Source organism: Buceros rhinoceros, unplaced genomic scaffold, assembly GCF_000710305.1.
Source record: "Buceros rhinoceros silvestris isolate BGI_N320 unplaced genomic scaffold, ASM71030v1 scaffold1043, whole genome shotgun sequence".
Lineage (NCBI taxonomy): Eukaryota > Metazoa > Chordata > Aves > Bucerotiformes > Bucerotidae > Buceros > Buceros rhinoceros.
This window is the reverse complement of record NW_010402809.1, coordinates 49,894-65,896: the sequence shown is the minus strand read 5'-3', so window position 1 is coordinate 65,896 and position 16,003 is coordinate 49,894. Positions and strand designations below refer to the sequence as shown.

Below are 16,003 nucleotides of genomic sequence, written 5' to 3'. Positions count from 1 at the left end.
AACAAGGGCAAGTGTAGAATCCTTCACCTGGGGAGGAATAACCCCATGCACCAGTACAGGTTAGGGGCTGACCTGCTCAAAATCAGCTCTCTGGAGAAGGACCTGGGAGTCCTGGTGAACAATGGGCTGACCATGAGCCAGCACTGTGCCCTTGTGGCCAAGAAGGCCAGTGATATCTTAGGGTGCACAAAGAAGAGTGTGACCAGGTTCTTCTGCTCTAATCTGCCCTAGTGAGGCCACATCTGGAATACTGTGTCCAGTTCTGAGATCTCCAGTTCAAGAGAGACAGGAACTACTGGAGAGAGTCCGTTGGAGGGATACAAAGATGATTCAGGGACTGGAACATCCCTCTTACAAGGAAAGGCTGAGAGACCTGGGTCTGTTGAGCCTGGAGAAGAGAAGACTGAGAGGGGGTTTTTTGAATGCTTATGAACGTCTAAAGGGCAGGTGTCAGATGGATGGGGCCAGACTCTTCTCAGTGGTGCAACAGGAGAAGGGGCAGTGGGCACAAACTGGAGCACAGGAAGTTTCATCTGAACATGAAGAGAAACTTCTTTTCTTTGAGGGTGGCAGAGCACTGGAACAGGCTGCCCAGAGAGGCTGTGGAGTCTCCTCCTCTGGAGATGCTCAAAACCCACCTGGACGTGATCCTGTGCAACCCACTCTAGCAGGGTGGTTGGACTGGACAATCACCAGAGGTGCCTTCCAGCCCCTACCATTCTGTCAAGGAACTAGAGCAGCGGTGTGTGCCTCATAGATGTGCATTAACTCAGTGTTGGTAAGGGCCAGCGTTTTGTGATCGTACATCATTTTGCATCCAGCAGGCAAGCTGCCTTTTCATTCACATTGAATTTCCCTGCTCCCCCGCCCCCCCCCTTTTTTTTTTTTTCTCTCAACTCATGCTTGTATTCCAGCAGGCAAGCTGCCTTTTCATTCACATTGAATTTCCCTGCTCCCCCGCCCCCCCCTTTTTTTTTTCCTGCTCTAAACTGATGCTGTAATTTATATTTGGGGCTCTGAATTTTTCTATGATTACTTTTTTTTTTGTTGGCCAAGTAAGAGCTTCATGGTCTCATTTAGAAAGTAATGGGGTTGATTTTAAGGAAAAGCTTCCTTGTCAAAGCTCTCTATGGTGGATTTATTGTTGTTACCTTACGTGTGTGGTAATGAGCTAAGGCTGAATCTTTGGAATACCTTAATTTAGTTTCACGTTTAAATTATGCTTTTATTTATTCTGTTCTTCTCATTCTTGCGAATTCATAAGCATTTTGTGAAGGTTTCAGATTACTTAGATTAATAGACAACTTCTAACTATTGCATTTTTTAACCAGAACCTAAGAATGAGCAGAGCTTCTGCAATGACTTGCTAAACCCGAGACAGTGATAGCTCAACTGTATTACCTAGTGATGTGTTTTATGTATTCTACCGTAATTCACTATAGAAAACCAGAATGTTGGAGTTAGTCACGAGAGCGTTTTTCTAACTGTTCAGTTCTTTCACTGTAGACCACTAAAATCTTGCATATTTTTGTCAATGTTTTAATTTTTCATTGTAAACAGAACTTGTAAACTTTTATTAGATTATGGTGTCCTTTGCCATGATTACCAAATTAAAAGAAGTTTTCATTTACCACATTTTTATTTTATAGATGTCGGTGGTCGCTGTTTTTACAGCGGTATTTTATAGACGTATAGTATATTTTATAGACGTTTACAGTATTTTATAGACAGTGGTCGCTGTTCTTATGAGAACTAGCATTCTGACATTGATATCACAGTTGTGTGTGAAAGATTATCTAGATGGATTAGTTGTTTGTACATTATTAAGCGCAAATTTTTTTCTTTAATTATATTTTAAACATTAAACTTCTGTCCTGTTTTTCCCTTTTCATCTGTTTTTTGTAAATCCTCTTTTCTTAGGCTAAGAGACAGCAGCGAAAGCTTAACTTCTTGATAACACAAACTGAATTATATGCCCATTTTATGAGTCGTAAACGAGATATTGGACATGATGGAATACAGGAAGAAATCCTGCGCAAACTGGAAGACAGCTCTACCCAAAGGCAGATTGATATTGGTGGAGGAGTAGTGGTCAACATCACCCAAGAAGACTATGGTAAGTGATTTGTCTGCAATCCTTCCCGTGCACTCTTTTGATGTTAACTGTACTCCGCATGTTATTGTGCAGACTTACAATTTCAAGCAGAAAATCCTGTGTAAGAAGCACTATTATAAATACGGGAATTTATCTGTGTGTTCATTTGACTGGTTACTGCTGCAGAGCTCTAACGTGGAGATGTTGTTTCCAGACAGTAACTATTACAAGGCCCAAGCTCTCAAGAATGCTGAGGATGCTTACCAGATTCATCAGGCCCGGGTATGTATTTTTTTGATCCGTGAAATAGAAGAGAAAGCAGAATAATTGGTAGAGGCCACAGAACCAGGATCTGTCGTAGCAGCCAAATCAAGTAGGTTTGTTTAATCCTGGGTGCCAGCTTTGAATTTAATTCCATTGCCACTTTCTGTGCTAAATGGATTGAAAACCAGACTGTGAAGATTTTGGACTATAGGAACAGGCTTGTTTTTCCCTTAGTTTCTGGCAGCTATCCTGTGTCTTAATGTGAAGTGTAGAGCCTTTTACAGTTTCTTGATAAATTAATATGTTTCATCGTCTTACGCATACTTTCCTCTTCCTGTGTAGACGAGATCATTTGATGAGGATGCTAAGGAGAGTCGAGCAGCTGCTTTACGGGCTGCTAACAAGTCTGGTACTGGCTTTGGAGAGAGCTACAGTTTAGCAAACCCATCTATCCGGGCAGGAGAAGATATTCCACAGCCTACTATTTTCAATGGAAAACTGAAAGGTTATCAACTGAAAGGCATGAATTGGCTGGCTAACCTATATGAGCAGGTATCTTAATACATCTTGCAGATTTTAAAGCTTCTGTATTATTGAAGTCATTAGAGTAAACTTGGTAAAAAACCATTGTTTTAAAAATAGACCACGTATACTAAATCTCTCATGTCTTCAGAAGAAAGGAAAATACTGTGTAAGCTACCTATCAGTATTCTTAATTATTTAGGAAATAGCGACTTTGGGGTATTAAGTTAAAGATTCTTTATGTGGATGTTTATACAAGTTTATCACTTAGATTATACACTGAGGCACATTTTGCTGCTCATTGCTGCATGCTGTTTCAGTCTTTGGTCAGCTGATAAATGCAGGCAGCCTTGTCCTTGTGTGCATACCCCATTGGCAATGTGATCACAGAGTACAGACAGGCTGAGGGAAAAAACGAGGCTGAGAAAGTGCAGTTGAGAGAAATTATCTCTTAGTAGAAGACCTAAGAGAAGATAAGGTGTTTCAGAGTCATTGCGCTGGGACTGCTCCCCCTAAAGTCAGTGGCAGCTGTTCTGCTAGCTCCGTATGGATTAAAAAGTAGTAAGGTGAAGGGTGTTGATTTGTGGATCTTTTGCAGGGCATCAATGGAATCCTGGCAGATGAAATGGGTCTGGGTAAAACAGTACAAAGTATTGCTCTCCTTGCACATCTGGCTGAGGTAAGTGAGTTACAGCTTGTTCCTGGTCGGAGTGCTTGATAGAAGATGCATACTTTTCATGTTTGAGGTGAATTCTAGCTTATAAAGCTTGAATGTCTTAAGGCATTTTTGCTGTGACATTTCCCTTTGTTTTAAGACAGTGCCTTTGGAAGGGGGTGTGTGTATGTGGATGTATATGTGAGTAAAAATGGATTTCTCACTCACTCAAGGAGTAGCATCTTTTCACTTGTACTTGATGTGAAAGCCTGATAAGAGAACAAGTTGTAGACTTCATGGTTCACTGACTGCTACAAATCAGAGAGAGACACAAGTCTCTCTTTTAAGAGAGTTAAGTCCAAATTTAGAGCTTCATGGCTATCAGTGTGGGTTTCCATATTTACGGGGTTTGGGGTTTTATTTCAGAAAGCGTAGTTATTCTTCTGTGCCAGGGCAGGCAAACAAAACAGAAAAAGCAACAGGAATGTGTTGGGTTTTTGTTTTGTTTTTTTAATGCAAGAATAGATGGCTTTCTTATTAAAAGAAAAGAAAAGTCTTGATTGGCATCCAGTCACTGGTCTTAAACAGGATGTTAACCAAGTGATACTGAGAGCAGAACTAGCTTCAGTAGTGACCAAATGACAGTTATGTGCATTTGTTTGTGTTCCTTTTGATAGCAGCACTATGAGCCACGCTGGCATTATGAACTGCAGCAGTGGAAGAGTGTGCAAAGCCAAAGGCCCTTGAGCTCCTCTGTGTGGAAGGGATAACAGATAGGCTTGTTCCCTGCTGCGCTGCCACTTGAGGTTTTTCGAGCCTGCACAGAGCTTTTACTTTTTCTGACTGTCCCTTCTGCCAGCCAGCTTGCAACTACCAATACGCTAATGGCCCATGTTCTAATGTGATGTGGCAACACTTGCCAGTGCCACCTGAAGTTCTTTTCTTCCCCCAAATGGCAGGGGCTGTTAGTAATGTAAAGGTAGCAACTTTCAGAAACAAAGGAGTGAGCCAGATTGAAATCGTGTGGTGGTGGTTCTGGTAGGCTGTTATGAAATGTCTTAGTTAAACATTAGATCTTCTCTGTTGATTCTGTGTCACCCTGCTGTGCTGAGAGGAAGTTTTATTTTCCATATAGTTCCCTCTCTTATGTAGCCACTGTCATTTAGTAGTTGTAAAGCTGTGTCAAACTGCCTGTGTCTCCCCCAGTTAACTTCTGGGTGTCTTTTTTTAATGTATCTATTCCAGAGAGAGAACATCTGGGGACCTTTTTTAATTATTTCACCTGCCTCTACTCTTAACAACTGGCACCAGGAGTTTGCCAGATTTGTACCTAAATTTAAGGTAATAAGCATGTGCAAGAAGGTTCTTTCCATTATCTCAAAAGCAAACTTTTTTTCTCTTGAGTTCTTTGCCACATCTGGATGCCTAAATTGTCTTGGAATTTGAAACTCTGTAATGGTCTTTCTCTATCATCCTGTTTTTTCTGGAGCATTCGATTTTCTAGTGTTCAAAAATGTTCTTACTGGAATCATGTTTTTTTTTTTTTTTGCAACCTCAGTGAGGAATTGAAGTGGGGCGGGAAGTGGGAGTTTGGTTCTAATGTGTGGGCTTGGCAGGAGGTACAAGAATAATATTTCAGTCTTACGTGCTGTCTTTAGGGTTAGAGCAGTGTTTTCAGTCGTTCATATAAATCTGAGTAAGATGAAGATTGTATGTGAACAAAACTGAACTGAACAGACTAGATGGAGGGAGAATGCAGTTGTTATTACAGAAAAATAGAAGAACCGTAGACATACAACTGGTAATCAAGAAAAAGGAGAGAAGTGAGGCCCAAATAGATAAGAACAAAAAATTACAGACAGCTTCAGGTATATTATGGATATGAAAACATAGTAAGCAAGGAACGATCAGTTACTGAAAACAAGCTGCTTACCTATTCACCAGTGAAACACTGGAGTGTTGCAAAGGAGGATTTGAAAAGAATGTGTGCTGCTGAAACAGTACTGAAATATTAGAAATAAAGATAGCCAAAAGTGTCAGAAGCTTGCAGTTGCATCTGTGAAGAAGAATATAGTTTTAATATTGGCTAACTTAGTAACCTCTGATATGAAGAGATCTTGATCAGTTATTTTTTTAAAACATCTGCTTTTGTTTTTTACAGAGAACATACAGGAACGGTAAAAGACACCTAGTTATAAGTAACTGGTATATCAGTAATATCCAGCATAGTTGTTTGAATGTCTTGCTACTTGAAAAGGTGGAGGAAAAGACTTGGAAGTACTACTATAAGTAATATTTGATTTGCTCTGGAGCAGGGCAGTATTAAAGGACTTACCTTTTAACAAATAGCTTGCTCTGCAGATACCTGATGAGACCGTGTGTTGGTTACGGTATCTGTGTGATGGGGAGTCACGCTAGAACATAGTTCAGTACTGGGTGATTCAAGTGGCTTGTGTTTGGGGGTAAATTTTGATTACTAAGATTTCAAAGAAACTGCTGAAATACGTTAGTGAGGTGTTACTTTAAAAAAAAAATTAATCCATTTATGTATTTGCGTAGCCTAAAACAATCAGGAGCCGTGTTTAAAAACCCTGGTGTAGGAAACATTAGAGCAGTTGGTCATTCTACCTGCTCAATCTCTCTCATTTCCTTTTATCAGTTTATTGTATAGAATAGGCAAGCAACTATTTATGCTTTTTCCTTCTCATGAATGAAATACAGAAAACGGTTCAAAAATGCAGACAGGATGCTTGTGTAAAGATAATTTTCCTTCTTTTGATTTAAAAAAAAATCTGGTTTTGTCGTTATATAGCTGTTCTGTGATTTATTGCATAATAGCGTTTACCTCATCCATGGAACAAAACATATTCTAAGAAAGTTTTCTGAGCTTATGATTGTTATGTGTTTACAACTTTGATCAGTCTCTTTTCCAGCCAGTTTTGTTCCCACTTCTAATCATACAGAAGCGTGTAGTGAATTAATTTCCGCAGGTCTATGGCAGAATACATAAACTAAAAGACAAATTACTTTTTGGTTAGTCTTGCAGTTTTTTACTTGCATCTTTATTTCAGAACAGTTGGAAAAAAATTCAGCTAAAGGCACTTTGAAATTCGGAGCTTTTCAGTTGAAGGTTGGAGATGTTTAAGACCTTTCCCAGCCTCAGAAACCAGCATTCCTCACTTAGTTGAGTACAGTTCTTTCATCAGACAGGAGATGGCAGTACAGTATTATTAACCAAGAGCTGGTTTCAGTGCTCTGCAAAGATCTGTTCTGAGTAATGGGACCCATGAAATTCTAAGCTATAAATTAATTAACAGTTTTCTCTGACAGTAGTGCTTACTTTTAAAAATTCTTGTATTAAATATGTCCAGACCAGATGTTTTAACCTTATCTCAGATTTTGGGGCATAGTTCTGAAATACAAAACCAATGGGACAACAGGGAAGGTTAATCAGGAGAATGAGACCACTAGTCCTGTAGGGTTAACTGTAGCAATTGAGGGCAGACCTCCTCCTGCCATAAAAAAAAAAAAAGGTATAATTTTTAGTTTTTAGAAAAACCTGAACAGCAAATGTAGCATGCTACTGGACACTTTGAGATTCTCAGCATAGCTTCATCTAGCCTTTCTAGGCGTAAGTTGCTTGATACCTTTGCATACCTAAGTGCTTTCTGATTTTTCTCTGTGTTAATTAAGAGAGATAATTTGATTTTCATTGTCTTTCTCGTTTGTAGAATACATAGAATAAAATTCTAGAACAGGTATGTCTTCAGCTGAAAATGATGTGTTTCTACTTTTGTACCTTTCCAGGTGCTACCTTACTGGGGAAATCCCCACGATAGAAAGGTGATCAGGAAGTTCTGGAGTCAGGTAATACCGGCATGCCTGTGTGCTTTAACCATCTTTGCTGCTTGTGCACAGTAAACCAGAAACTGTGGCTACACCCTGTGAAGTTAAACCACGTTTGATGACAAAGTTCTGTTTCTTCATCCATGTAGTAGCATTTTCATTAAGATAAATGAGGTAGAGGGCTTTGCTTGTGCTGGAGAGCAGTAAGTGTGGGGCTGTTCAGGGCAGTATGGAGTTCCGTTCAAGAAACTAGAGCTCTCTAAATAAAGCAGGAAGTTTCGCTGTCAAGGACTGTTTATTCTGGTTGACTAACTTAACTCAGGATGCCTAGGTCTAACATCTCTGCAGGCCTGTCAGATTGTTCCTGATGTAACAACAGCATTTTGTAGTGTTCAGTGTCTGTGTCTTGTCTGGCACATTAAGATGCATTTGAGATCGTTCGGGGACTAATGGACTGAAATCCAGATCCGCGAGTTGAATAACCATGCTGTAATTAATTAAAGTCAGCTGGGGAACAGTCCAGTACTAATGAGAACAGATCATGAAACAGAAGTCTGAAATTACAGTATGCGCAAGTGAACTCTTCGCAATGTATCTGCCTTATCTAGACATTTGTTTCTTATTTTGTGGTTACAGAAGACGTTGTATACTCAGGATGCTCCTTTCCATGTGGTGATTACCAGCTATCAGCTAGTAGTGCAGGATGTGAAGTATTTCCAGCGCGTCAAGTGGCAGTATATGGTGCTGGATGAAGCACAAGCACTCAAGAGTAGTTCCAGGTAATAAATTAACTGGAAACAAAATCTTCCCTTTCTGTCAACCTCTTGAAGGAATATCAAGATTACGCAGATAGATAGAAGTTAAAATGGACACATACAGGACCCTTTAAGTGTCTAACTTAAATATTTGTGTAACTCTGTGGCACTGGATTGATCCAGTAGGTTTTTGTTTTTACATTTTCCATCTCCAAATACGTAAAATGTAATTAAAAAGTAGTTGTGGAGCAGAAATTTGCATGAAGTTCGTGACAGTAAAAAAAAAAAAAGTGTGAAGTGCTGTTCACCTCTTTTTTGACTACTCAGACAATTCTGCCAGGTGAAGAGTGTAGTCTTTAGTGTGTATTGCTTTTATTGGTTCTATTAAATGCATTATTTTGATTCCTTCTTCAATGGCACTTGCAAACACGAATGACGGTCAGAAGCCTGTGAATGCTGTTGGCTGCAATAAAGCCCAATCTTTGTCATAAGACTCTGTACCAGAAAGTTTTCTGTTTGTTTTCAAGTGATGGGTTTGTCCATCTTTACTTCTGTAATTCCTTTCTTGTAAGCTTTGTCCAAGTTGCCACTCTTCACAGTAAGTTGAAGACTGCTTTAGGTGCAGACTCGCTCTGAGCAGTCTGTCTTTTCAGCATTCCTTGGAAACTGCCCCTCCAGAAGGATTGTCATGCATAGCTCAGCACTCCTGCTGCAGTAGTCTGTGCAGTTAGTGCTGTAATCTCTGAAAAAATACATGGTGTTCTGATTCATAATGACTGTTTCTTTTGAGAAGTTAATTATTACGATCATGAGATGTTATTAGTATCCAAACATTTGTATTAAAAATGAGTTAAAAGAAAGAGTGAGAATGAGTTAGAAAAAGAAAATAGATTATGTGTGTTTCTTTTTAACTTGTAAAAGGCTACTTCTTCCTGTAATTGTCTTTTGAAAGTCTGGAGAGTAGCTGTGATGGCTTTACCCAGTGACCTCCAAAAATCATTTAGGAAGGTCACTGGATGCAATTTGTCTTAAAATACCTTATGTTTCAAATCCTTCTACAAAAAATTAATGACTTTTTGTAATTTTATTCATCAGTGTTCGTTGGAAGATACTATTACAGTTCCAGTGTCGAAACAGATTGTTGTTGACTGGGACCCCAATCCAGAACACAATGGCTGAGGTATTTGGGAGCTCACAAGAGTGGATTTTCCTTTATTGCAAGAATGTATATTAAATACATGTGAACAGTTGAGAAACCTGTTGTATTTGTTGTGTGGTTGTGGGATCAGGCTTGTAGCAAATCATTGGCAAACAAACATGGGATCAGCTCTGGGAGGGGAAAATTTGGAAATGTGCCACACATTCAAATAAAAGTAAAACTGAAGGTGCTTGATGGTTAGTAATACCTTGATTGCGGGATGAGATCTAATTCTTGAGGCTTTTCCTTCTGTTGGTGGAAATCATTGTGCTGCGTTTCTCGCTGCTCTCTAGTGGCGTTTTGTTAAGTTGGTGTATCTGGCCTTTGTTTGCTGTCTATCTATCTATTGCTATCTGTCTCCTTCGGGGGAGCAGGAAGAGGATGCAGCTGGGTGGTTTTTAATTTTCCCGTGCCTCCTGATCTAGTAAAGTGATTTTGCTCATCAACAGCTTTTTAAGGATTTGGGATCCCCACTTCCCTGTCCACGGTGTCGTGCCTTTTGCTGATCCACCGTTTTCTCCTCTGCTTTTAGCTGTGGGCCTTGCTGCATTTTATCATGCCAACACTGTTCGATTCCCACGAAGAGTTCAATGAGTGGTTTTCCAAGGACATAGAGAGCCACGCAGAGAACAAATCTGCCATCGATGAGAGTGAGTGCAGTGTGTAACTACAGTGGGTTTTGTTTTAAAAATCTGTTGCCTTTTCCAATTACTACTGAATAAACTTTACCTCTCTTTTTTTGTCTGTGACAAATGTCATCTAAACCAGAGGATGCACATTGGGGTTTGAATATTATGGATTGTTGTCCATAGTTTGTAAAAATTTTTAGTTTTTACTGTAATGTAGCATGTGTAATGAGTAGGAAAACGTGTAGTGAAAATGTTGATTTGCTACTTGTCTCCAGTCCTCCTCCTTCCCACACACAGGAAAGCAGATTTTTAAAGTATTTGTGAGTTTCTACAGTGTACATAATCTTGGAGATCTCCTGAGTATGTTACAAGCTCTAGATGTAAAAATTATGATACCAAGCACTAAATACCTTCTGAATTCCAGAAGAAAAGCATAAAAATTCTTTCCAAAAATAAATCTTCACAGTAATATTTGGGTGATAATTATGTAGAAAAATGTATCTGGGTAAAATAGCTGACTTTAATTGGAGAAGAACACAGCACAGGTGGAACTTGTCACAAAAATAAAGGCTTTAAGAGTTCTCAAGTACCCAGAGTTTTGTTTTTACAGGTTGTTGTAAAGACTGCAGTTGTCTGTCAGTGCAGTATGCCCTGTTCTTGGGATGCTCTAATATTGGTGGGCAAGACTTTAACTGTAATGATCTCTTCTCGTGAATTAGCAATGTCTCATCTGAAACGTTCTTCACTGATAGTGTGTGACAAATTTATACCCGTATTGTTCATCCCAGAGTAATGTAGAACACACAAAATGCTGTAGAAGTTTATTCTTTGAAGCAGCTCTTTAGATTCGTAAGTAAACAGTGTTGCTCAGCACTCAGTTAAAAGAAAAATCAACAGAGAAATACCATCTCTGTGCTGTAAGAGCTCATATGGGGGGCATTGCTGAGCAGTAAGGGACTTAATTTGAATTAGAACACCACGTAGTTTTCTTTGTTGGTTTTCTTCTTTGGTGAAGTAATTGTTTCTTTTTCCCCATTCCCTGTATTTCAGACCAGCTGTCCCGCTTGCACATGATCCTGAAGCCTTTCATGTTGAGAAGAATCAAGAAGGATGTAGAAAATGAGCTGTCAGATAAGGTAAGAAAAAGTATTTATCTGGAATGAGTATTTCAACTTTAATGTTAGAGCTCTGTTCTCTAATGTGGTTTTTGCAAACTCATTTATTAATGTACAAACCTGAAATTTTATTGTAGACCTTTCACTGACCTACAGTTTTGGCTCTATATCTTAGCAATCTCATTAGATGTGAAGGTAACTGAAGAACCCCTAGGTAATAAATTTTTCTTCTAGGGAAAACGTTTTGTTAACGGATACAAATAAAAAAATCTTTAAGCCTGATTAAGTTGACAGAAATATCACTAATTGAAGTGAAGGGTATTGATACAGCAATGATTGGGTGATAAACATCTCCAGTTGCTTTGTGAAGGATTTGGCGCGGATTTAGGATTCGTTTTGCTTGCTTGTACAGAGCAAGAAATGCCTAGTGGCAACATCGTACTGTTCTCTCTTGTTAGTCTCTTAATTTCATGTGGATGTTAGCAATAGCAATACTGGATGATCTTGTGGTCCACATGTCCCCAGGTTTCGGGACTGTGGCTGAGAGACCATCTGCTTTGTTCTGATGTGCTTATTTTCAAAACTAGAACTTCCCATGGACACTGCTGGTAACGTGATGCTCTTGTGGTTACCATGGGCTCTTGACAGTAGATTAAGATGCCTCTGAACGGGTAGCATTTTAACAATAGGACAGTAGAGTTGAGGTCAGAATTTAAGCTGATCTGCTGCAGTTGTGATGTTCCCAGAGCTTCTTAAGAATCTTATCTGTTTGCTTAGTTGTGGAGACTTTTAAAGGTCTATCTCTTATATCGTTACCTGAGTTTTCCAAAACACATCTATCGATTAAGTCCTTCACAGGCGGGATCCAAAAATAACAGATAGAAGTGCAACTGCCTGTACGTGTATTTTTTGAGAAACTTATGTTTTCTTTAAGATGTGTTTCTCTTTGATTTGTGTGTACCGATGTGTCATCCTCCGTTTCAGAGACAGAAAAGGCTAAATCTTCATTATCATTTTGCAGATTGAAATTCTTATGTACTGCCAGCAGACAAGTCGACAGAAGCTGTTGTACCAAGCTTTGAAAAACAAAATCTCTATTGATGATCTCCTGCAGTCATCAATGGGTACTACTCAGCAAGCACAGACAACCACTAGTAGTCTGATGAATCTAGTCATGCAGTTCAGGAAGGTAAGGCTATTTTGAATAATAATTTTAAAGAAGTATAGTTATTAATTAGCACAGAACTAAAATATAGCTTCTATAAAACACCGTATAAAAAAAAATCTGGCAAACAAATTTGCAAGCAGTTCAGTTGTGTTTCTGATTCAGTGCAGCGTGATGTTGAGGTAGAAGGGCTTTAGCCAAATGGTGCATCCATCTGCTAACTGGTTTTGCTCCAAATTGTTAGCTGAAGGAAATCATTCACTTGGGAAGAAGGGGCAATAGCTGTTATGTGAATATCAAAAGATATGATGCAGTATTCAGATTTGAGTAGATACACTAAAATAGCTGTGTCATACTAATCAATATTAAAGTTTTAGTAATCAGTAGTCATTGTTGAGGTGGGATGTAAATGCTGCATCAGACCAAATTAATTTCTCCTAGTGTTTGACATGCTCTTTTTCTTGTAGGTGTGCAATCACCCAGAGCTATTTGAGCGACAAGAAACTTGGTCTCCATTTCACATCTCCCTAAAGCCATACCAGATTTCAAAGTTCATCTACCGTCATGGTCAGATCAGGGTCTTTAACCACTCACGGGACAGGCAAGCCTACTCTGCTTCCTTTCCAGCCTAGCATATTTAGTATTATGACTTAGACTTATTTTAGCTTTGTAAGTACTCAGCAAGTCCCTTACCTGAGGTACTTAAGTGACATGAACCAAACAATGCATTCCTAATTTTCTTTCATTCATTCAGCTGTTAAGCATCCGATATCTGATGCTCTTTCTTGATGGAATCCTGATCAAATATTCCTTTCATTGAGTAAGACAGTCAGGAAAAAGAATTTAGAGTTGTTGCTGATGATGTGTAATAGAATTAAGCTTTGAAAGATTTGTTACAGAATAACCCCCCAAAAGCCCTGGTTTCCCTTCAGTGAGTTTTCGTGTTTAACAAAGCTATCAGTCAGTATCTGTTGTGACATGGCATATCATGAGTATCTGCTAGCCTCAACAGCTTTTAATGCTTACCTTGAATGAATAGAAGCTGCCTGAGTGCTGTTTGCTGTTTTTTCTGACTGTGGCAATTCTTCATTAATTTGGTTTGTGTTCAGTTATGAGAAATGCTCAGGACAGAGATGAGAGCGCCATATTTGAAGATGAGACTAACTGTTCTACAGCATAAAATGCAAGTCCAGACCAATGGTGTGTCTCAGTGTCAAACTAACAATAGTGCATGACGTGTTTCTCTTACTGCCATGGAATTCCAGATATCCAGACTGTTGAAATACGATGAAGAACTGAATGGTTACTCTGCATTTTCTGCTGATTGTGTGATTGAACACTGTATGTGTTTAAAAACTTCTTAGTGATTTTGTTTGGGTTCGTTACTTTCATTTTCAGGTGGTTACGGGTTTTACTTTCGCCATTTGCACCAGACCACATCCAGCAGTCTCTCTTCCATAGAAAGGGTAGGTTTATGATTCTGGGTAGCAAGTTGGATTGCATATGTGCATCTGATACAGTAATATTCGGAGGGAAGGTCTGAGAGGTCAGATCACTTAGTCCTCTGAGATAATTTAATTAAAACTTGTAGAATTCTGTAAGCATTTGTACTTGTGCATGTATTTCATTTGCTCAACAAGGGGAAAGCATGGAAGGAACTGGAGGAATAATCTATGGACGACTTGTTATTTAGTCACTGCTTAATCCTGCTGCAGTCTCTTCTTCCATTCCTTCTGTCTTGTTTTAACTTACTTCAGGGGATTAATGCTGCCTTTTTAGTCTAATGTGCGTTTTTCACAGATCAAATTCAAAGAAATTTGGATTCATTTCAGTACGTTCTGTATTGTACATTAAACTGCCAGCTTCTCTTTCAAGTAGAAAGTGGTGCACGTGAGGTGCAAGTGACCCAGGAGCTAATCAATGAGCAAAAAACCCACATAAGCTGCTTATGTTGACAAATACGATTTATTGTTATAGGAGATTGACTTCTTTTCACTAAAGAGAGCTAACTAGATTCCTGGGTTGGGAAAATTTTAGGGAGAAAAAGGCAAGAGATATTCTAGCTGCGTTACTATGCTGAAATCTGTTAGCATGGACTTACTCAGCTGTGCAAAACCATTTTCAGTTAAAAAGAACCAGATGCAGCTACAGGATTCTGCGCTTGTGTGTAACTAACTTCCCTAAGTCTTGATGGTTATTCATGTCTCTGTTCTGGTATTCATAATCTTTTTTCTTGGGTATCCTTTTTTGTCATACCATTAAAGGAAATTAATTCTGGGAATGTAATTTTTGTGTAAAAGTTTAAAAATAATTAATGATAATTAGGATATGCACTGCACACGGGTGGGCCTGTTATGTCAGAGAATGTATATCTTGAACTGATGAAGTTTATTGTTTTCAGCTATGAGTGTCTGTGAAATTTGTTGGCCTAATTTTAGTATTTCTGTGACATAGGCATCAATGAAGAAAGTTGTTTTTCTTTCCTCCGGTTTATTGATGTCTCTCCAGCGGAAATGGCAAACTTCATGAATCAGGGACATTTAGCCAGGTGAGGACAACTCTTTTAGTAATTATACAAAAAGTACAGGTGTTGTTAGAGGTATCTCTCCATAAACCTTTTCTATGCCTCCTAATATTATAATTTGTCATTATCTAATATTACAGCAATTTCTAGAGTGTTCCTCCAGGTATAGGACACCATTATGCAAGGCAATTTCTATGCTTCTGTCACAAGAAAACCTCTTACAAAGATTTGACATCGTAAATACACAAGACTCAAAGGGCAGCAGGAGAGTTTGCTTAGGATCGCACTGTAGATTGCTGGCCTGATCAAGCGCAAAATCCGGACTTTTGAAGGCCACTTTATTGCCGTGCTTACCAGTTGCACTTCAGCGTGTGTTTTAACACATGTGGAATAAGCTTGTCATATGATAGCAGTTATTCCACTCCAGTCCGTGATGTCTACTTTCCAAATTCCTGTTCTTAATATGGAATGGAATTCCACGTAGGCTTAGCATAATGGATTTTTGGCATCATGAACTGTATTATCTTGGAAAGGGAGGTGATCTGTTTAAGTTACAGTGTACTCTGCAATATGCAGTACTATGACTGAAGTTAGTAGCTGTAAGAAATCTGAGATTAAAAGCAAGTCTTCATTAATAAATAAAGATGTTTTGATCAGAGCTTTTTAAGAGTAATATTCTTTTATTATTGTGGTTACTTGAACTACTGTTTCTTTTCTGTTTCAATAACAGTTGAAATTTCTCTTTATCTCAGTGATCTTTATGGTGAATTCTGCATTCATTATACAGGTTGTTATGAATAATTGGTATATGAAGCAATTTACAGAGAACTCAGTGCAGTTTTCAGTAGTACCTAACTCAGGTTTGACCCTTTTAAACAAAATGCTTCAAAGTATGTTCTGATATCATCACTTAAATTCAGTTAAGCCACCTTAGAAAAAGCTAGAGTCGTGGAAGATGTCTAACAAAAATAAGTCAGGACGCTGTAAGCCTGAAATTCTGAAACATTTGTGTCAGACAGAGTTATGTTGTAAATACACTCAAGCCTTACTTTTACGAAGCAGTGAATAAATGTAACTCTTGTGTTTCATTTCAGATGGTTAGCTCTTTTCCTGTCTCTGAAAGCATCCTACAGGCTCCATCACATGCGCTCCTGGGTGGAGACAGAAGGGGAGAAACAGCAGGAGTCACGTTTTCTAAGGAACAGGGATTTCCTGTTTGATGTAAATTTCCCGCT

At 38.8% G+C, this 16,003-nt stretch overlaps 1 protein-coding gene across 1 annotated transcript in view; it reads left to right on the top strand.

Annotated features, from left to right (window-relative positions):
• The window catches only part of INO80 (INO80 complex subunit), a 59,395-nt gene that overhangs the window by 9,605 nt on the left and 33,787 nt on the right, over positions 1-16,003 (top strand). Inside the window, exons 9-23 of the mRNA XM_010132741.1 lie at positions 1,921-2,116; positions 2,310-2,377; positions 2,702-2,911; positions 3,480-3,560; positions 4,782-4,877; positions 7,344-7,403; positions 8,019-8,161; positions 9,233-9,317; positions 9,868-9,985; positions 11,015-11,100; positions 12,101-12,268; positions 12,712-12,845; positions 13,643-13,710; positions 14,699-14,792; positions 15,863-16,003. Coding sequence (XP_010131043.1) covers positions 1,921-2,116; positions 2,310-2,377; positions 2,702-2,911; positions 3,480-3,560; positions 4,782-4,877; positions 7,344-7,403; positions 8,019-8,161; positions 9,233-9,317; positions 9,868-9,985; positions 11,015-11,100; positions 12,101-12,268; positions 12,712-12,845; positions 13,643-13,710; positions 14,699-14,792; positions 15,863-16,003 — 1,748 coding nt within the window. The remainder of the gene's footprint in view (positions 1-1,920; positions 2,117-2,309; positions 2,378-2,701; positions 2,912-3,479; positions 3,561-4,781; positions 4,878-7,343; positions 7,404-8,018; positions 8,162-9,232; positions 9,318-9,867; positions 9,986-11,014; positions 11,101-12,100; positions 12,269-12,711; positions 12,846-13,642; positions 13,711-14,698; positions 14,793-15,862) is intronic.